Source organism: Pelmatolapia mariae, linkage group LG17, assembly GCF_036321145.2.
Source record: "Pelmatolapia mariae isolate MD_Pm_ZW linkage group LG17, Pm_UMD_F_2, whole genome shotgun sequence".
NCBI lineage: Eukaryota > Metazoa > Chordata > Actinopteri > Cichliformes > Cichlidae > Pelmatolapia > Pelmatolapia mariae.
The window spans coordinates 4351153-4373229 of record NC_086242.1 but is presented as its reverse complement, the minus strand read 5'-3'; the positions used below and the strand labels follow the sequence as shown (position 1 = coordinate 4373229).

Genomic DNA, 22077 nt, shown 5'->3' with positions numbered 1-22077 from the left:
TGTGTTTTAAGAAGGCCACACTATTGTTAAATACAAGTGAATGCCTGCATATTGTGCTGCATCCATACTGGACCAAATATTGGTAATTCTACAGCATCAGTACTTTTCGGAATTAAGCAGTAAACCTCGTTCTTTCAGGTAACAAAGCTCTAAAATGCAACAAAGCTTAATAAAACTAAAATGACACATTTTATACAGTACATGAACATGCAGTCAAGAAAACAGAGCAGGGACACATGCTTTTCTTAATATCTGTCAGCAACACACCTGAGCAGAAACACACAGTTCATGTATGCTGAGACAAAGTAAGAAGAAAACGTGTCAGATTTTCGAAACAAGCTTGTCTCCGTTCCTCTGTTTAAACTCAAACAGCATTAGGTCAGGTAAAGCTAACAATGTCTTACCTTACAAGCTTATTTTAACAGTGATTTTGTGGAGTAATAGTTTGACAGACATGTATATACTATATGTACCACATACTGCTTGTGGTAGCATAACCTGGTAATAATTTTTTATTAGCTAATTTCATAAATATACAATATAAAGTTTTGGCGGAATACGCTTATGTGCAATTTTCTAAAAATCAATACCACTCCTTTGTCTATGTGAAGTCTCTTACCTTCGTATAACACAAAGAGTAGAAACATGGAAAAATAGGTAGCCGTCTAAAGGTAACAAACACCTCTAGCATCTCTAAATCTCACATCTGCTAAAGCCATGTAGAATAGAAACTCCAGAAGTCACGGAGAGTTAGCTGTGCTACAGTATTTCTTAGCTAGCAACAGTGACTTTGATATACAGCTACGAAAAGACAAACAGCATATCGCTAACTGTGTCTTAGAGATACTTGATGTTACAGCTAGCCTTGCTGAAACAGTAATTTTTAGGAAATATTCTAAGTCCGGTTCTTACTAAGTTAGAGAATGGACTTAGCATATTTCCTAAAATGTGAAATTAGTAGAGTAACATATTATTTTATTAAGTCTATAAGTTTATTTGTACTAAGTTACAGTAGATGTGACAGACATTTACATGTTGTCAAATAAACATACAGAATAGGATCTCAGTATCCACTGAAAATGTGAATTCGTTGTTTGAATGTCCTTCCTGAAATATGCATAATTGAGCTGCTTTATATACGTGCTAATCAAACTGATTGTGAAGGCTCATTAGCCATTCAGAGACAGTTTTGCACCAGCTCCAGATGAGCTTGTCAGCCATGTTTCCAGTTTAATACCTCACAAACTTTGACACACATTTTTTAATGCACATGCATTTTGAGCCAGGAAAGAGAGGAAGATGAGGGGGCCATTGAAAGTTAGTTGCATTTAACAGCTTGAGGTAACCTTTATTCTGAAGAGGTAGCCTTTCAGACACATATGTTACATCACATTGTAACACACAAATCCAAAGGTCATGAGAGTTCACAGAATCCTCGACTCAACAGTGTTTGCTTGGAAAAAGTGCACAATGGTTGAGGCAGTAGAATAAGAGTGAGTGAGATAAATGAGAACTTGGATTTTATTTTGTTTTACTTTCCTACACCATGGTTGTTGTCTGAATGTATTATCAATCACTAGACAAAATTACTAGCAATAATGATGAGTTCTATATAGTCTTAGATATATTTGAGTTTGTTGCTTGAAAATCTTTTCAACCTTTTTACAATTTCTTTTTTGTCCTTGAAAAATATCTCTTGCATTAAAGACCAGTTTTGTCCAGATACATTTTTTTCTGCATTTTTTTGAATAACAATTCATTTTATCCTTTCACTCTAAAAGTGACAGAATTCTCTATACACTCACTAAGTTATGAATCAACAAGCTCTACAATATGTTACATTATTTAAAACAGAGTAGCAATTAATAGTGACAAACTAACAGGTAAATACAATATACAAGACAAAGTAAGAATTTGTACAATTCTTTACGACCACCTTTATTCTTCGACACAGCCTGAACTCTCTTAGCCAAGCTTTCCTGTAATTTCTTCAGGAAGGGTTCTCCAGGTTTGTTAAAGGACATTCAAAGCTCTTCTTTTGATGTTGGCTGCCTTTTGTATAAAAACGTAACAGTTCCACTGTTACGTTTTGTTATATAAATATTTTTTCCTATTTCTTTAGAGCATGACTTTCAGATACTGTTTATCTGTTGGATATGAACTTTAAGGCCTGCCACATCTTTTGTCTTCCATTTGTCCAGTTTTCTAAACTTTTTTAAGAACACACTACACACCATGGTGAACTTTGCTGTTGCTGGCATTTTTCGTAAAATAAACAAAAGAAATCACCGGATTAAAAATGTTCTGTGCAAAGTTAAGTGATTTCACTGAAAATTGGACCGAAAAAGAACCGGACTTGCTGGAAATCCCGGAGAACTATTTCTCAAAACCACTTTAGAAAACTACAAGAAAGTCTGGCAAGGTCACCAGTGTGGTTATGAATCTTTTTTTTTCAGTGATTCAGTCTCTGTGTTTCCAGTTGTGAGTCTACAGAGCCGTTTGAGAACATTGATTCAAACTGATTCTCCTGAAATAAAAAGAAATGTTCTGCTTTTGTAGTGTTAGGGTACATCTTTTTTCAGTCATTTCAGTGTTTTTCTGGTACTTACTGTCACTGTTTGCTTGTTTCCTTTTTTGCATTTTCATCACGTTGCCTAGTTTAAAGTTGAAGGTTTGGATTACATAACCTGGCTTTTTAAAATTACATAAGCTTTTTTAAACAAACATTGACTCTCCTGTGTTTAATTTCCACTTGCTAAATACTGCTCCCCTTTCTCTTATTGGCCTAGAGACTATGTTTGAACTTAAGCCACGCTGTGTAAAGTGTTGTAAATGTTATAACCTCCTTTATGTTATTACTTCTAATCCCCTTTATTGCTAAAATGACTATTTGACCCGCTTTAGTTTGGTCTAGATAAGATTTAAGATGTTGGCTTTTTTATGTTACACTTTTAATCATCGTGGTAAAACAGTTAACTGAATCCCATGACATGCTTAGTAGCATTAAGTGTTATCTCATTTCACCTGCAGGCTGTGCTCTACACAAGAAAATATCCACGGAAAACATATGCAACTTCAGTACTCTCACAACTTCTATTTACACAAACCAAAAATAATCAGATTTTAAAGCAAAATTGAAAGAATAACATTAACAAATTGAATCTTTAAAAAATCATCTTTTTTCCAGGCAGTACAGCTGCTGTTAGTCTAAAACTGAGTGCTGCAGTTATGGCCAGCATCCCTGTCTGAATGCACTTGTAATTAAATATAGTAGCAGAAGACGTGTAAAGTATTCAAGTCAACTGTACTTTTCTGGAGACAAGTATAATTTCTGGTAATTAGTAAATGTGTCCCACGCTGTTGCTGTGCAGGAATGTGAAGGCCCTAATCATAATCCCTGGAATGTTTGCAGGGACAAAGCTGATTGTGTGACCTGCTGCTTGGCTGCCAGGACCCCTCCTGCGGTCACTGGACTAATAGCACATTCTCGGGCAGAGGTTAATACAGAGACATATTGTTCCACATTTGAGGTCATCATCAAATCCATCCAACTCATCTGGTATCATTTGGTGCGTGAAATGCTGCTTGAACATTCACCACTCTGACAGTTCCCTTTTACACAAACATACTTTTTAAACAGACTTTTAATCCCGTATAATTCGTCACCATGCACCTGATGTTTTACCCTGTGAGGAAAAATAAAAATCCTTAGGGACTGGTTTGAAGTTATTAATCTTCGCCCCCACACCTCCTCCTTACCCCTTTAACCCCCACTAAATCCAACCACCCACTGGAAGGACTAGCTGGCATGTGTTTGGAATAAAAATGTGTGAGGCCTTTTGTCTGCTTGTACCAAGCAAAAGCTTTGCCCTCAGACGGGAGAATAGGAGCTCAGGGAGAACAGATCTGTCTGCTCTAGGTAGGAAGACCAATATATGGCTGCTTAAAGAGGAGCAAAAGAGGAAGAAGAAGGGGGAGACCATAGTCCCTTTCACCTGAAGATGCACTAGGTATTTCATTAAACTTCCCAAGCGCTTCTTTTGCAGTTGTGATTTTACTAACGATTCCTCTAGTTATTACTAAAAGTAATACATCTAAATTTCTTCAAATTCCTTACACCAAGGATAAGGTGAGCTTGTAGGTCAAGAACGACTTAGACAGTAAGGTTAAGCCGCACTTTGAGTGGGAGTATTAACAAGTCTGAAGTTGAAAAGGATTTATGGAGTTATGAGACAAAAACATACGGACTTTTCTGTCAGATTTTCACCCCCACAGTTTTTTTAACAGATCAGTGCTGCCAAAGTTGTCACTGGAGAGTTTTTCTTCCTGATATGGGCTTTGTCTGGAGCACCTGACACAGGTGACGCAGGTACCATCTGTTTTTAGATTTCACCTCCTTTCCATCACTGAAAACAGACTTGTGCATTGGAACCAAAAGGATTGACTTTGCACTGTAAAAAGTGTTTAGAATTGTTTATAGAGTCCTGTGAATAAGAAAAAAAACACGATTCAGTAGCATATAGAGCCAATTTTAGCAGCAATAACTTGGATTAATGGTTTTCTGTATGTCTTTATTAGTCTCTTACATCGTCATGATCGTCATGGAAAAATTACAGCTTTGCTTCAGTTCATTGAGTTTTGGGGTCATTTGTTTATGCACAGCTCAGGTCCCACATTCCAAAGGATTTTGACTGGATCATTGCAACACTTTCTTTTTCGAGTACCCTGTTGGAAATTTGTTGCTGTGCGTGAGATTGTATTGCATTGTGTTATCAAGTTTCAGCTAAGCTTTAACAGTCGGACAGACAGTCTCACATTTGACTCTGGAATACTTTGGTGTGCAGAGGAGTTCATGGTTGACTCAAGTTGACTGCAAGGTGGCCAGGTTCTGTGGCTATAAAACAAGCTCAAATTATCAGCGCTCCACCACTGTGCTTGGTAGGTTTGAGGTGTGTGCTGCTGTACTGTATTTGGCTTTTCACCAAATGTGCCGCTGTTCATCATGACCAAAAGCACTTTGTTCTTGTCTGCCCAAAGGATATTGTTCAAGAAATCTTGGGATTTTTTTTAGGTGCAACACTGCAAACCCAAGCCAAGCAGTCATGGTATTTTAGAGAGGAGGCTTTCTCTTGGCAACAACGAATACTTGTTCAGTTTTTTCTAAATGCACTGTCATGAACTTTAACATTTAACTTGCTCGCTGAGGTCTGTAGAGTTTGAGATGTAGCTTTCAGGTTTTTTTTACAATTGCTCTAAGCATTACATGGTCTGACCCTGGGATTAATTTTTCTAGATTGTACACTCCTGGGAAGATTGTGACATGGTGTTAACACACTTGTATGCGTATAAACACAAATGCCAACATGCCAAAGCCTGTGTTTTTTGTAGAGGTGCTCAGACTCAGTGATGATCGGTTAATCAAGTGTATTTGATTAACAGACACCTTTCTTTTTTACCTGACTGTTATACAGAAACATCACAGTGTTCTGAGCAATGGTCTTACTCAGGTTTTGCACATAGGTATGATTTTGGGCTGAGTAAAGATGAATAGCTTCTCGTTACAACTGCATCATTTGCAATTGGTATCATTTTCTTATGGCTTATCTCCTTTTTCTAACTTTTTGTATATGCATCCTTCATTTTACTGATTTATCTATACTATTAGGTCCAGGTTTTTGGACAATGGTATGTTTTAATGTCTTAATGCATGCTTGGTCATCCAGGTAAGGAAATCACAGGAAGCTGTCAATGGGAGAATTGTTTTGTCACAGATCCCAGTGACGTCCTCAGTCTCAGCTGACTGCAGATTTCCCTAATCTTATAAATATAGTATAGTATATTTGCTGTGAGATAACCTATACTGGAAAATACACACTGGCTAGAGGACAACATCACTGAAGAGTAACTTTGTGAGGCCAGGACACTGAAACCTGGTCACACCTACAGCCCAGTCGCTACTCTTTAAGTGATGAGGATGACATCCTGGGCAGGAAGGAACGCTGGTTTGAGTGGGGGGTCTTGTAGCCATTCTTAAACTCTCTCTGAATAGTACTCATGGCCATTGATCAATCGTCAAGATAATTTGCATATTAATGAACATGAACCTGACCTCATAGTCCATTGTTAGTCAGCGGTGCCAGTTTCTTATGCAAATTATGCACTTATGTTTACAAGGATAAACATAAATGATGAAACATTTCTCCCACTGAAGACACAGAGCAACAGAATTCACTTTCTGGGACAATGGCGCATTCTTTGTAATTTTGCCTTTTTGCAACACCGCGAACAATCTGCATGTGACTAAAGTGTAGATGTTCAGCTTCAATTCAAGTAGTTTACCAAAAGTGTATAATAGCTGTTTAGGAATTATAGCTATTTATTTTATTTATACATAGTCCTCCATTTCATTGTTTGATTTCAAAATCTGCTATGATGATGTACCGAGGCAAACACTTCTTTTTTAAAGTGTCATTGATCACAAACTTAAACCTAAATATATGTACACTGGCTTTTATAAATAAGCAAATCAGAAAATACCCACAGTAAAGTTTTATTAGATGAATGCAGCTGAAATATATTTTCTCCTCTATTAAACTAGTACTCTAAGGAAAGGAAGACCAAGAGGAAAATGGAAAACACAGCACAGGACACAGCCAAGATGACCAGCGAAGAGGCTCTGTGTAGCCCTGTCGACCACAAGATCAGAAAGCGCCCTGGCTTCTCCAATCTCAAAGTACTGAAGCTATCTGTGATCAACACTCTGACACCTTTGTTATCCTGCTTTTGAACTCGGGCTGTGGTTCATTCTGTTGATGCACTCAGTGTAAAGTGGCCCAGATAAAAATGCCAGTTAAAAGCGTAAAAGGCAGTAGGTGGTGCAGTTGTTAGCGCTGTCTCCTCACAGCGAGAAGGCTCTGGGTTTAAACTCTTACCCTGCTGGCACTGCTGCCTGTTTAGACTTGTTGTAGTTTCCTCTAAAGACATTCAGGTTTTGGTGAATCAGTGACACAAAATTGCCCATAACTGTAAATGTTTTTCTCTTCATGTGTCAGCCCTGCACTAGGCAGGAAACCTGTCGTGCCTGTGCGCATCTCTCGCTAGAGTGAGCTCTAACAGCCTCCCCTTTTGACCCGGCACAGGCTAAAGATAGATGATAGGTGGATAAATGCTCAGAAAGCCAGATGCACATCTGTTTTCAGTTGATTGAACAACATTTTCAGAGATATGTTTTTCCCAAAGTAGGTAAAATCAAGCCAAGAGCTGATCTTGTGTCATTACTGAAAATCTCAGCATGCCAAATTCTCTAAATGAGCTTTCGTCAGACACTTCTGTAGCTGCCCTGAGCTACGCTTTGCCTGATTACAGCAGTACACTGGAGTCATCATATTTCTTGTTTTCATCCCTTTCTTTTTCCACATTCTTTTTCCATTAATTTTGAGACAGAATGTCTCAAAATTTAAAAAAAAAGCTTATTGTTGTTAACTGTGATGTCAACACATTACACCAGATTTTGTGCACTGATTCAACACAACATAAGTTGTAGTTCAAGTTAAGAATAAAGGGGTAATGCAACATTAAACAAGGACCACAGTTACACAGTAGAAGGTAGTGGAGACTCAGAAAAGGGGGCAGAATCATTTCCATGATTACACTATGACATTGTTTGGGTATGTAGACACATAGTCCTGGTTTTATCCAGAACATCTTTGCATTATTAGAATGTGAGTTTTTATATTATTGTCTTCTGTTTTCTGTCTTCCAGCTGTTTATTGTAGCACTTTCCTTCGCCTATTTCTCCAAAGCCCTGACAGGAACCTACATGAAGAGCTCCATCACTCAGATAGAGAGGCGCTTTGACCTCTCCAGCACACACATTGGTCTCATAGATGGCAGTTTTGAGATGGGTAACATCAATCAGTTAATTTAAAAATAAACGCTTTTTTCTTTTTGCTTACTTGATTTCAATCTTTTTTGGGGTGTGTGTGTAGGCAACTTGTTGTTTCTAGCCGTGGTCAGCCATTTTGGGGCTAAGCTGCACCGACCCAGGCTCATCGCTGCGGGCTGTTTCCTCATGGCTGTGGGAGCGTTTCTCACTGGCCTCACACATTTCTTCATGGGACGGTAATGGTCAAATTTAAATGAGAAACTTCTATAAGCAAAAACGATGACAGAAGAAATTAACATGGACTGCTTGTTTGTTTTTTGCAGGTATAAGTATGACACGGTGATTCAGGTCTTTCAGAATGATAATCTGAGCATTGCTGCCTGTGTGGATCCTCTGAAAACACTAGATCACGTGCCAGAAATTCAAATAGAGCCTTCGTTGGAGGACAATAAAGGTAAGAGTGTGGAATACATGCCAGGATTAAATATAATTAAAGATAGTAAAACATTCACTTTTACTATTTAGTGCAGTCAAATGCATTTCTGCTTTCTGCTGCAGTGTGTACAGTAAATACCTGTAAATAGGAGAGAATAGCATTGCAATGTAAGCTATTATTGCTTAAAACTCATGGTTTTTGTAAATTTTCTTTTACAAAAAACATGAAACTTTAACATGAAACCTTGTTAAACCTACTAACAACTCACCGGCCAATCAGCTCTCTCCTGGTGCATCTTTGTCACCAGGAATAAACAAAGACACAACATCGTGCACGTCCGCAACAATAAGCCCGGACGCAGACTCCAGAGCTAGCCAACGACAGATGACTTTTAAAAAGAAAAGACTGAAAGGAGGCAGAATAATAAGAAAGCAGACATTTGTAATATTTATGGTAATGAATTCAGTTTGGCTCTGTGTGCCCATGTGTTTTTCAGTGTTTTTAGGAGCTCCTCTTGTTCCCATTAATTTTGGTCCCTGAGATGGGCTTTAGTTGCAATGTTGCTTCAGCCTCACTATTGTTAAACTATAATTAATTCTGCTTCTCACAAAACCATGTGATGCTCTCACAAAATGCAATCTATTGATCCTGTTCAGCTATTCAGATGAGACGTATTTGGAAAGAAATATAATGGAAGTCACATACAATGTGGTGGTATACAACAAGCCACTATTAAGATGATACTGAATATCGGCAGATTTTATTCATGTCTTGTTTGACGTAGTCTCCGTAATGAAAAAGCAGATATAGCAGATATAGATGTAAAACTGTGTCTTTCTCCTTTTCATGTAACTGGGCTTTTTCCTGCATAGAGGAATTTTTGGCCCCTCCACTCCCACTCCTTGCATTGCTTTAATCAGCACCTTGGGCATATTGTGATATATTTTCATAGATCATTATTAAATATCATAAATATTTCATATTTTACTGAGTAAAGAATGTATTTTTTTTTGTTTACTAAATACTGAGAAAGAACAAGAAAAGACACTGGTGCGTTGTGATCAGGCTGAGGCTGTTAAGTCTGAAAAGCTTATTCAGAGCCAGGAAAATACTGGTGAACCTGATCATCCATGCAATATTTGGTGTGTTTTTTTTATTGTAGTACGCATGCTCCATGTATAACTTTGATGCTGTGCGATCCACTGTGTTAAACCTCTTTGTAACAAAATCAATATCACAGATTTCTAGTTTGTGTCATTATGCAGCCTGTGTGAGAGATTCTGGTTCCAGCATGTGGATCTACGTATTCCTGGGGAATGCTCTGCGGGGGATTGGAGAAACTCCAGTCACACCTCTTGGCATCTCCTACATCGATGACTTTGCTAAGGCGGAAAACTCCCCTTTTTATATTGGTAATATGGGGTTCAAAGGGATTTTAAAGTCTTCCACCTGACTTAAAAGGTGTTACTTAATAAATAAATTCCTTAAAATGCCCTCTAAGCCATGTGAGAATACACACGTTCATCATTCCTGTATGTACAGCATTTTTATGCTGGTTAATGTGTGATTTTTATCAGAGTAAACCTACAATTAATCTCGTATTCAGTAAATTTAACTGAGGGTCAAGGAAATATCTCATTTTACATCCTATCCTTTAGATCAGGGGTCTCAAACCTGCCGCTCGGGGACCACTTGCGGCCCACCTCACCCCTACTTATGGCCCTTATATCAACGTGAAGACATATAATGCAATTTGGCCCTTGATGTTTTTTTGTTAGGGAGGTTGTGTTTGTTGTTAAGTGCAATGTTAAAATAAGTTCTTTAAAAAGCAAAAAATGATCTAATATGAAGGCAATTTGAGCAGAGAGTACAAACATGTGGAGGGATTGGCTGTGTTAGTTTAGTGAAAGAGTCAAAAACTGATGCGTACACTTATGTCTGCATTTTTTTTTTTTTTAAATATGAACAAAATTATTCTGGCCACGTGTCTGGCCAGAAAGAGGGTACCATTGTGTTTATTTGGTAGTTCAATGAAAGGCTTCAGTTAGTTAAGAGTGAGGTAAAAAAAATTGCATTGATGTTTGCAATTTTGTCTTGTGATACAATACTGGAAATTTTAAAAAACAAACAAAAGAAAACATTTTTGGAAATATTTGTGGGTGCTTTCTTGTTTTCACTTGTTTTGGTTTTTTTTGTACTACTTGACCACTAAAGTGGCCCTCCAATGAGATGACAGTGCCAGTAGTGGCCCACAGCTCATTTAAGTTTGAGACCCTTCTTTAGATTGTTTAATATCACATCGTAGACTTCTGATCTATTTTGTCATTGGCAGCTTGTCTCCAGACCATTACTCTACTGGGTCCCATGTTTGGCTTCCTTTTGGGTTCCTATTGTGCCAGACTATATGTTGACATTGGATATGTTGATATGGGTAAGGTTTTTCTTTGTGTGTCTGGGTTTTGTTTTTTGTTTTTTACATGATACATGACTCATTATGGTTAGAGCTCATCTTAAAAGTATCCGATAGATGGCAAAAGCTCACAAAATTCCAAGCAGTGATTTTAGCTGAAAGAATATAAAAACCTGTCTGCGTTAGAAACAAAAAGAAAATGTACACATTTAGATTTTTTTAGGCAACGACACATTTTTCCGCAATTTTGCCTATATACTACCATATTGGATTTTAAATCAAATATTTCAAATTGACTGTAAAGTTAATGAAAACATTTTTTTTAAATTAAAGTTAAAAGTTTAAAGTCTGCACTTCAATCACATCATGATTATTTGGGTTGACATTGAATGTGATGGTGTCTGGAGGCTAAAATGACAAAAACTGTCTTTGTCTAACAAATCAAGTTTATGTATTGTGTAAGGCCAAGAAGCTGGATGGGGGTAACAAGAGTTAAAGAACAACCGTGCCTTTCACAAAGTTAAAAACATTTTAGCCAGTCTACACTTTTGTCAACAGAGATATTTTGATTGAGACTTGTTTATGTGAAGCCTTTATTTGAAGACTTCCTAAAGAAAACTTGAAAATTCTTCTCTTTTACATAGAAAGTGTGACCATCACTCCTAAAGATTCCCGCTGGGTGGGTGCTTGGTGGATGGGTTTTCTTGTGTCCTCTGGCCTTCTGCTTATCTCCAGCATTCCCTTCTGGTTTCTGCCCCGTTCGATGCCCAAGCAGGAGAGTGAAGAAAACCATGAAACTCCAGTCTGCGAGATCCTAAACGAGACAGAGGATGCGCAAAACAACAACCAAAACTTCAAGCTGACTGAAATTGCCAAAGGTAGAGTCGTCGTCTGTGTTTGCATGTGCAGGTTGATGGATCTTACGTGATTTTTGTGGATGTTCCTGCCCAGGGTTCCTTCCATCATTGAGGCGTCTGTTAGGAACTCCTGCTTACTTCCTGCTTCTTTGCGGGAGCATCCTGAAGTTCAATGCATTCATCGGTCTACTCACCTTTAAAGCCAAATACATGGAGCAACAGTTTGGACAGTCTGCATCCAGGGCAAACTTCCTCATAGGTAAAAATAATGAAATCAATAAATTATGTGTTCATATTGAACTTTTGATAGAAAAGTGGAACATAGGCGCAGTAATTTATTGACACGTGTTCAAACATACATGAAAATAGCGTTTTTACAACTCTATCAAGCTTGAAGGTCAGTATTTGCAATGACCACCAACACAACACAGCCTGAACACTCCAAGAGAAACTTTCTTTTAATTTGCTACCCTTCAGGAATAGTTCTCCAGGCTTCTTTAAAAACATGCAAAGCTCTCCTTTTGCTGCCTTTTGTTCTGTTCTCTGTCAAAATGATCCCACACTGCTTCAGAGCTTGATAAATCAACTCAGAACAGGTATGGAGAGGACAGCCTGTGAAGGAGAACTGTACTCGTAGGTGTATAGATACCCAGCGCCAACCCTGCCTTTTCTCATTTCCCTTCCTTCAGGATGGCTTCTTCACAGCCAACATTCCTCTGAGACATGCATCTCTCACATCCTGTGTCAGATCTTTTTTTTTTTTTTATTATTAGATTTTTTCCTATTTCTTCAGAGCATGACTTTTAGATACTGTTAATTTGCTGGCAACAGTGTTACGCCCTTCTGCAGCCCCTAATCTCCTCAGTGTGTTCAGCTGGTGCTAATTGACCACACCTACTCAGGTGTGGATAAAAGCATACCTGAAGCAGGCTTTCAGAGAGAGGCTCACTAGTTTTTGCCTTGGTGGTACCAGCCATTTTAGCCAACCTGCTGTGCATTTTAAGATAAAACCTCTTCTCACTGAAATTCTGGTATTCTTCTCCTTATTTATGTTGCAGCTTTTGAGCCGGGTTGTAACACAAGTGGGGGCTCATCCAGGATCTATTTTCCGGAGCTGTAGACAATTCTGACATTTGGTACTATGTGACTGCCTTGTATTTAAGTATGGATTTTGATTTACAAGATTTCATTCGTGCTTCGAGTTCTGAGAAGTTTGAGTTATGTCGTATAGATGACTCGTTGAGTATTGCGGCACACTTTGATATTCCAGTAAAGAAAAATAGTGCGAAAAAGGAAATTAAGAGTACTATCTTAACATGATTAGTTGAGTTGAAAATCCTGACGGGTTCTGATGTTTGTGATGATGACATTCCTTGTGTTGACCTAGGTGTCCCACCTTTGAAGGAGATTGGTGCTATAGCAACTTTTTTAGGTGTGCCACTTCTTCTTCCGTCCTCCACTTGTCCACTTTCCACGAATGGTTTGAGGACACATTACACACCATGCCAGGCTTTTGGCAAACAGCTCTCTGGGAATCACTTTGTTTGTGCCAAAAATGTCTGTCAAACTATGTCATCTTTTGAATCTTTCATAGATTCAGCTAAAGAAATGGGAGCAAATTATTTGACTTTGCAACCAGCTGCTTGTATCTAATACTGATTCATCCCTTAAATTAGGTGCCTTCAGTATGCTTGAATAACAGATCAGTGTTTAAAACATTTCTCTGAAAAAGCAATCATTATCCAAAACAAACTATGACAGACCTTCAGAAAGCCTGGAGAACGATTGCTCAAGACCAATCTAAAATAATTACAAAAAAGTCTCTTTGGAAATTCAAAGAAATGCGGAAGAAATGCTCAAGATTTTTCCGTAGTATTGTACAAGAACACCAAGAAAACAGGAAAAAAAAGACTTCACTTAAATGCTAAAGATATATCAAACAAAGTTATTACAGTAAATACTCATTAGTGTGATTCTGCAGTGACTTCCAGGAAGGTCCTTGGTTTTAGAATACATCACCAAATGTCAATGTTTCATTGTGTGTAAACAGAAGGCACACATTGGCACGCGTTCACCTTCTGTGAATAAGCAGTGTGTACTTTTAGATAAGGTTTAAATGATCAAAATGCACTCAAATATTTAACATCTAACAAACAAATTATTAATAATCATTAAGGAAAATGTGCTTGGTATAAAGTATGTATATGTGATATGATGTATGAAGTATAAATATTTCCCTGTGTTTCCTTCAGGTGTCCTGAACCTGCCAGCAGTGGCAATAGGGATCTTCCTCGGAGGGCTGCTGATGAAGAGGTATAAGCTGAGTGTGGTATCAGGAGCTCAGCTTTCCTTTGCAACATCCTTTATGTCCTATCTCCTCATGCTGCTGCAGTTTGGCACCAAGTGTGATAACATACCCATAGCGGGGCTCACTGTATCGTACAATGGGTCAGTGTTGAGACAAATATCACTTATTTAGCAACTACCTTCCTGTGTCCACTGTAGATCAAAATATCCATTGTTTCACTCCCTTGCAGGACAAAAGGTATATTGTACAGCAGAGAAATGCTCTTCTCTGAGTGTAACAGGGACTGCTTGTGTTCAGCAGAGGAGTGGGACCCCGTTTGCTCAGATAGCGGCATCACTTACATCTCTCCATGCATGGCTGGCTGCCTCAGTTCCAGCGGACACGGCAAAAACACCGTAAGGACAATTACAAGAGAGCACAGAGGTATAATGTAAAGTGTAAACATGTGTATCAGCCACTTGTTGGAAGATATTTGGGTCAAGAATGTCTTGATTGAGGTGTATTGAGGTTACATTTTAAATACTGCTACTTTGTAACATGAACTCTTGATATTTATATATGTCTCATCCTTAAATGCATTTGAACAGCACTCCCATGGTAAATGGATTGCATTTACATTTTCTGCTCTTACTGACCACTCAGAGAGCTTCACAGACCACATGTTCACGGCACTTTGTATCCCTTTCATTTACATTTATACTTTTACTCACACACAGTGATGACACACATCAAAGGCAGTTCTTAGGGTTCAGTATCTTTCCCAATTACACTTCAACACTTTGACACATGGGTTGAGCTGAGGTTGAACCACTGTAACCTGATAAAACATGTTTATAAGCAGTACTGTGGGCCATTTCAAAGGAACACCCTTTATTAGCTACACTGAAAAAATGTGCTTTGATAGCTTAAATTCTGAAATAAAATAATTTTTTTACAATGCTTTAAAATTTACTGTGATGGTTAATTCACCAGTATGTGAAAGCTCTTCAATCAATAAAAAAATATTTTTTTTAATGCTAGAATGTCTTGATGCATGCTCAATCATCCAGGTAAGTAAATCCCCAAAAGTTGATTCTGTTCATCTGGACGTAGCGTTTTCAGTGGGAGAAACGTTTCGTCACTCATCCGAGTGACTTCTTCAGTCTCAGCTGACTGCAGGTTTCCCCAATCTTATAAACAGTACATTTCCATAATGACTGAAACTAGCACCACTGACTGAAACTAGTACACTGGGAACAATAGGCTGTGAGGTCAGTTCTTTGATTGTTAATATGCAAATTCTCATGACCATTGATCAACAACCCCTCATCAAAACCCACTGATCAAAGGCCATGAGTACCATTCACAGAGAGTTGGGGAATGGCTGCAATCACAGCATTGTAAGATGGTAAATGGCCTGTATTTGTATAGCGCTTTACTTAGTCCCTATGGACCCCAAAGCGCTTTACATTACATTTAGTCATCCACCCATTCACACACACTGGTGATGGCAAGCTACGTTGTAGCCACAGCTGCCCTGGGGCACACTGACAGAGGCGACACTGACGCCACCATTCGGCAATGGGTGAAGTGTCTTGCCCAAGGACACAACGACTTAGACTGTCGGAGCCGGGGCTCGAACCGGCAACCTTCCGATTACAAGACGAACTGCCACGATCGCCCTTTAGATGATGATGAAAGATGTACCCTTAGCCTCTTCAATTGTATGTACCCTCCTCAATTCAGAGATGGTCTTTCCCTTTTCACGTAAATGGCCTCCTTGACTCCGCGCTCAAACCAGCGTTCCTCCCTGTCCAGGATGTGTACATCCTCATCATTGAAAGAATGTCCACTGGCCTGTAGGTGTAAATAGGCTGCAGAGTCCTGGCCTGACGAGGTAGCTCTTCTGTGTTGTGCCATCCTCTTTGCCAGATGTTGTTTGGTTTCCCCGATATATAAATCATGGCAATCACCTGGTACTTAACAGCGTACACTATGTTACTCTGCTTGTGTCGGGGGACCCGATCCTTGGGGTGGACCAATTTTTGGCGCAGCGTGTTTTGGGGTTTAAAAGCCACAGAGACCCGGTGTTTTGAAAAAATGCGTCTCAACTGCTCCAATACTCCTGACACATATCGAATCACTACGGGTTTTCGCTTAGGCAGCGGTTGTTCTTCTCTCCTGGATCGGCTGGAGTTTTCTTTTGGCGCCTTCCCAGCTTTGACAAATTTCCAGCTGGGATAACCACATTTACTCAGGGCCTTCTTTGTGTGATGTTCTTCAGCTTCTCTGGCCGCTGCGTCTGTGGGGATGGTGTTCGCTCTGTGTTGTAGCGTCCTAATGACACCCAGTTTTATGCTCCAGTGAATGATGAGAGTCAAACCTTAAATACTGATCCGTATGCGTAAGTTTACGTAGGTTTACGGTACACATCTCCTTTTAAATGTCCCCCATTACTAATGGAAATCACTAACCCGCCTGTTTCATATCTTCCCTGGCGAATTTGATGTGTTGGTCCACCTTGTTAATTTGATCCATGAATTGTTGTACGTCCTGAGATTTGATTTTCAACCAGGTGTCATCCACATACCTGAACCAATGACTTGATGGTGTTCCAGGGTAAGATAGCAAAGCCCTCTTTTCCACTTCTTTCATGTACCAATTGGCCACGATGGGTGAAACTGGGGAACCCACGGCACACCCATGTTTCTGCCTGTATTTCTTTGACCAGTGGTTGTTGATCAATTGTCATGAGAATTTGCATATTAATGATCAAGGAACAGACCTCCCAGCCCATTGTTCCCTCAGTGGGCTAGTCTCAGTCATTATGCATAATGACTTGGGGAAACCTGCAGTCAGCTGAGACTGAAGAAGTCACTTGGATGAGTGACAAAATATTTTTCCAGATGAAAACGCTACATCAAGATGAACAGAATCAACTTTTGGGGGGTTAATGCTAGAATATAATTATTGTTGTCCATGGATTTTCAAAATGTATTCTTTTACAAAAGGCAGAAAAAAATATCGAAGCACAGTATTATTTTTGGGTTATTTTATCACTTCTCAGAGATGTCCAGTGTGCCAGCTCAAATTTGAGTATAAAAATCTGAATTCAGTTTGTTAATTGTCTAATAAATAACAATATAATATTTACAGATTTCTAAAATACTTGTGTTTTCTTGTTTTTTGTGACAGGTGGTCTAATGAATACCATCCATGTGACTATGATAAGCAATCAGAATAATAAAAATCCTCCACTTTTCTCACTTTTTATCATTTTAAAAACTATTTTTAAAAGTCTTTTAAAACTATTTTAAAAACTGAAAACTCACTCTTTTTTAAAAACTTACTCATTACCATCTAATTATTTTACATTTGTCAATTAACATTAAACAAGGGTCAACTTTTAATTAACCCCAAAATGTATTAATTTTATCAGACTCATACAGTATATAGTGTTATTTTGTTGCATGTATAATAAATGAATAGAAAGCACATATGTCAGTGTTTGTGATATAGCTTGAGCGTAGCAGTACATTTCAATATTCAGTTTTGTTTTCACAAAATTTCAAGTATTACTCCTAGAAGTTAGCAGAGGTTTCGCAGCATTCTCTGAAACATGATCACATATAGTAGGTATATGAACATAAGATTAGATTATTTGTGTTGCAAAGATATAATCCAGTACAAAATCATCACTATTGTTGTTCTTCAATGTTTCTACTAGTTGCTGTTGAGGAAGATGATGTTAGCCAGGAGGCATGATGTTACACTGTTGCTACTAAAGCATTTTTCAGAGTGTACTCTCAGTGTATTTTCCTATTGTTGTAAATGTTATTGATTAACTGTTATGTGCTTTTCTTTTTATGCTCTTGTAAATATCCCCTACCTTTTCTTCGACTATAAAATCCTCTGGGTGAAGTGTCAGATGTTACGTGGAGAGCAGTTTTGTCCTTTGACTCTTCAGGAAACTCAAATCTCAGTTGCTTTAAACTTTAAAAAGTGTAATTTTACGGACTTTTAACGTGTTTGATTAACAATGCTTATTTTCCTGGGTAGAAAATGCAAAATGAAATAATTTTACAATCCAGTTCCAAAAATGCCTGGATGTAAAAGACATAAAAATATATATAAATGTAAATATTCTCTCTTTCCCAGGTCTTTCACAACTGCACCTGTGTGTCCACCTCCTTTCCAGCAGGCAGCAGTACATCAGTGAGACTGGGCCAGTGCCCTCATGCCAAGGACTGCAGCCGAAGCTTCACCTCCTATATGGCCATATCTGTTCTCAGCTCCTTTATCAATGCTCTGGGAGCCACACCTGGCTACATGGTCATTATACGGTCTGTAAAAACTTAGTGTCGCTATCACGTCTATTAGCAGCCTAAAGTAGTGGTAGACAGTGAAATGGAAGGACTCAAAATAGTTATAACGTAATGCGGCTAAGTGAGGTGCAGAGAATATAGATAGATTGGCAGGAACTTGGAAGCGTAAAGTAATGGGGCCAAATAGAGACTGAGCAAGCATGCGGAGGGCTGGTGAGGTTAAAAACCTGGGAGGCACAAAGACAGGAAGGTTTAAACCTTTGACACATTGTCTTCTGCCACAAAAGACAATAGAATGATCATGCAAAGACTGGATAAAATACCTGGTTAGATAAACTACTCAGGATGATTGATCGTTTGACATGGAGGCACATCAATCCGCTGGCTGCTAAGGAGCAGGAGGGAGGCACTAAGAGAAAAACACACAGAGCAAGAAGAAACAAAATGGAAAGGCAGAGACAAGATAATTCCAGTGAGAGGAGAAAACTTTGCTGTTTTGATGCAATCAAGTATTGGCTGCTGTGACCCTGACTCAAGGGAAGCATAAACAAAGTTACTTTTTGACAAGTTTTTTTTCTACACATTTCTAAAAGTGTGGTGGTGACACATGCAATGAAAGAACGTAAGTAAGTATCGCCTGAAAAGGGTTTAAAGGAATAGTTTCACCTTTTAAAGAACTAATGTCCAGCATTAAATAACAAGACTGACACCACTGTTGTCTCTGCCTTACTTACAGAACTGGAGTCAAAACACAATTGGCTTAGCACAGAGTATGAAGCAAAAACTGCAAAATAGTTCCCCAATAATTCCACTAAAATTTAGCCTAGTCAAAGTCTGTTCCTGCATCCTGTGTATCACTTCACGTCTATCCATTGCTGCTATTGAGACCTGTCAGCCTACTGTCGCCAGTTTATTTTTTATAATGTACTCCTTATTTTCTTGATTTTTTTTGTTTTGTACTTGCAGATGCATCACACCCGAGCTCAAATCCCTTGCTCTGGGTATTCAGACCTTGGTAACTAGGACTCTTGGTAAGCTTCAGTACTTTCACTTTGACGTAAAGCATAAATATATGTCACTCTGCTTGAATCCCAAAAGGTTTATTTTCTCTGGATAAAAGTTTTGTCCCCATTGCCAATGCTGTCTGTAGGTGGAATTCCTGCACCAGTGTATTTCGGCGCTTTGATTGATTCAACTTGCCTTAAATGGTCTATGAAGAGTTGTGGCGGTAGGGGGGCATGCCGTATTTACAACTCTGATATGTACAGGTACCCCACAGAGAAATTCCAGTTTACACTATTTAAACAAATTTGCCAAAAATTATTGACTAGTATTATAATTGTTGTAAAGACCATTGCTGATTTGCCTCAATCCAATTCTGTTCTCTATTTTTAGGATCATTTTCCTGGGTTTGATCACTTGTATCAGTGGCTCCTCTTATTTTTTTATCATTGCTGTCATCATCCTTCTCAGACGCCAGTTCCGAAAGCCAGAGAAGGACACAGACAAGCAGGAGCAAAAAGCATCAAAGGATTTTGAACTAAAGACGCCATTAAACCTCACTGAGGAGATTAGAGCCAGTCCTGAAACTCCCAACTTACCCAGTGCTACAAAAATTTGGGTAAAGATTGCTACAGATTTGGAGGAAGGAGGAGAGGTCCACACAGTAGAACAGCCCCCTCATAATGATGGAGTAATCTCTACAAGTAATGCACAGGAGGCTAAATACATGACAAATACCTGCGCTGAAGTTATTCCTCTGTCTTCTGATGGCACAAACACAGAGATAGTCAGTAAAGAATCCATCGGACACAAAGTAATAGAGAAGCAGGACGATCACATTGATGACAAGAGTAAATTGGAGAAAGAGAGTCAGCAACTAAACTGATGGACCACATAAAGACTGTGTTTAGCAGAGTGGTCTCCAACACAAAATCAAACTGGAATAGATGGAACAAGTCCCAAAGTTTGGTCAAAAGATCATTTTCCTGTTAAGAGGGACTACTATTCTTTCAGGACAATGTCATGGTTAATGCTAATAGTATTTTCCATCCTTTTTTTGCAGGATGCAGCTATTATATTCAGTGTTGGATGTGAAATGTAACAAAGTAACAAGTCCTTAGATAAAAATTTTGGCGGGGGGGGGGGGGGGTTCAGTTCACAAACTCAATTAGGTACTTTTTAAATATTTGAAAGTACCTAATTAAATATTTCCTGTTTTGTTTCACAATATTTTTGGCTCCTTTCAACTCTTTAACATCCAGCTACATACTGGAATGTATCCAGTTGTAGAGCTCAGCCAGCATGATTGTGCATATGACAACATTTACATTGCAGAAGAATTTGCATTACTGTGTACCACAGTTATATTTATTGTCTGTCAGCTGCTAAGGAGCTGTGCTTCATGTTTTGAAGTAATCTGCAATCAAAGTAAGTGGTAAGGCCAGTTGAGGAAGAGACTGATGACTGTATGTGGCATGAATGATGGACCACATTATAACACTCATTAACACACACTTTATTTCCCGGTTGTTGTTCGAACACTCTCGCGGTTGCATCTTTTCAGCTCCCAGCCACCCATACACCAACAACAACACCATTCAGGAGCCAGTTCACTCTTATATGCAAGGGAGGCTTGATGACCCAATGCAAATCAGGTGTGTCCGCCTCCGCCGCAGTTGTGCTCCACCACACTCTGCTTCTCCAAAACTTCAGCTAAAGCTTGCTCTACAAGGGAAATTAACAAGCTTGATGCTGGTTCTTTGGAACTGAAGATGATGCTGTCAACATGCTAATCAATGAAGTAAAGTCAGTACAGTCAAAAGTATAAGTACAGTAGACTACAAGCCCTCTGGACGTATAACCAGCATGCTGTATGCAAAAGGGGTTTTATCTTTTGTTTTTATTTTTTTAGGTAATGCTTTAATGTAACTGATTACTTTTTATATCCAGTAATCTTTTAAATTTACATCCTATTTTTACAAGTAATGTTACCCAACACTGGTTATATCACGCTTAATCCTGTGAAGAAAGAGCGCTACCAGTGGTCCCATTTCCACATTTGTAGAAACAGTCTCTGAAACAAAAATGGAGTTGTGCTGCGTGGAAAGACTGACCAACGATTTAAAATATTGGCTGATGTATGTATTTGATCACATGACCGCTTTGCGAGGTCCCAGAATGAAAAATATTATAGATTACTTCAACTTCTTGAAAAAAATTGTTCTTTTGTGTAAATAAATGGATGTTTGAATGACTAGAATTATTTTTGCATTCATTAAGCAGATCTCATGTATACACAGTACAGACTTTGAATGTAATGCATTTGTCTATAAATGCAGTCATAGAGATGCAATGAAATTGTGAAACGTTTGGGCATGGCAGCAACACATTCAGAAAGTTTGCCTTCAAAGTAAAAGCCCTGAGGCACAACATTTACTTTGAAGGCAGTCCATCTCCATTTCTGGTTTGTGACACAATCTTTCAAGTTGTTGTTTTTTTTTACAGCTGGGCTGGTAAGTAGCAAGTATTTGCCTGAAAAATGTGAAAAACCTCAGGGAACCACAGTTCCCTTTCCCTTTTTTATAGATAATATAAAGTCATCTTCTATATACAATCCCAGTTCCAAAAAGTTAGGACATTTTAAAATGGAAATCAAAATAAATGCAATGATTTGCAAATTCCATAAACCACAAAAATGCTGGGTCATTTTGAATTTGGTGGCAACAACACATCTCCAAAAGGGCTGACAACAGCTCAGTAACATGATTCTGTATTGTAATAAAAGCAGGTAAGAGATGCAAAGTTTCTCAAAAGTAAAAAAGGTCAGAGGTTTGTCACTATGCAGTAACCAAAAAACAAAAAAAGAGTATCTCCA

General features: G+C 38.6%; 1 protein-coding gene across 5 annotated transcripts; it reads left to right on the top strand.

Annotated features, from left to right (window-relative positions):
- The first annotated feature begins 3850 nt into the window (after positions 1 to 3850).
- Positions 3851 to 20345, top strand: LOC134646902 (solute carrier organic anion transporter family member 1C1-like). 5 transcript variants are annotated; one of them, XM_063500927.1, is made up of 16 exons: positions 3851 to 4010; positions 4288 to 4369; positions 6599 to 6733; positions 7763 to 7904; positions 7989 to 8121; positions 8209 to 8339; positions 9587 to 9733; positions 10654 to 10752; positions 11376 to 11609; positions 11683 to 11847; positions 13841 to 14036; positions 14126 to 14291; positions 18034 to 18218; positions 19167 to 19231; positions 19351 to 19468; positions 19596 to 20345. In XM_063500927.1, exons 3-16 carry the CDS (start codon positions 6629 to 6631, stop codon positions 20086 to 20088), a joined length of 2379 nt encoding a protein of 792 aa, XP_063356997.1. In that variant the 5' UTR covers positions 3851 to 4010; positions 4288 to 4369; positions 6599 to 6628; the 3' UTR covers positions 20089 to 20345. The 5 variants fall into 5 exon arrangements, with proteins under 5 accessions (XP_063356997.1, XP_063357000.1, XP_063356996.1 ...); XM_063500930.1 differs by lacking the exon at positions 4288 to 4369 and having other exon boundaries at positions 7763 to 7877; XM_063500926.1 differs by lacking the exon at positions 4288 to 4369.
- Positions 20346 to 22077: the final 1732 nt, after the last annotated feature.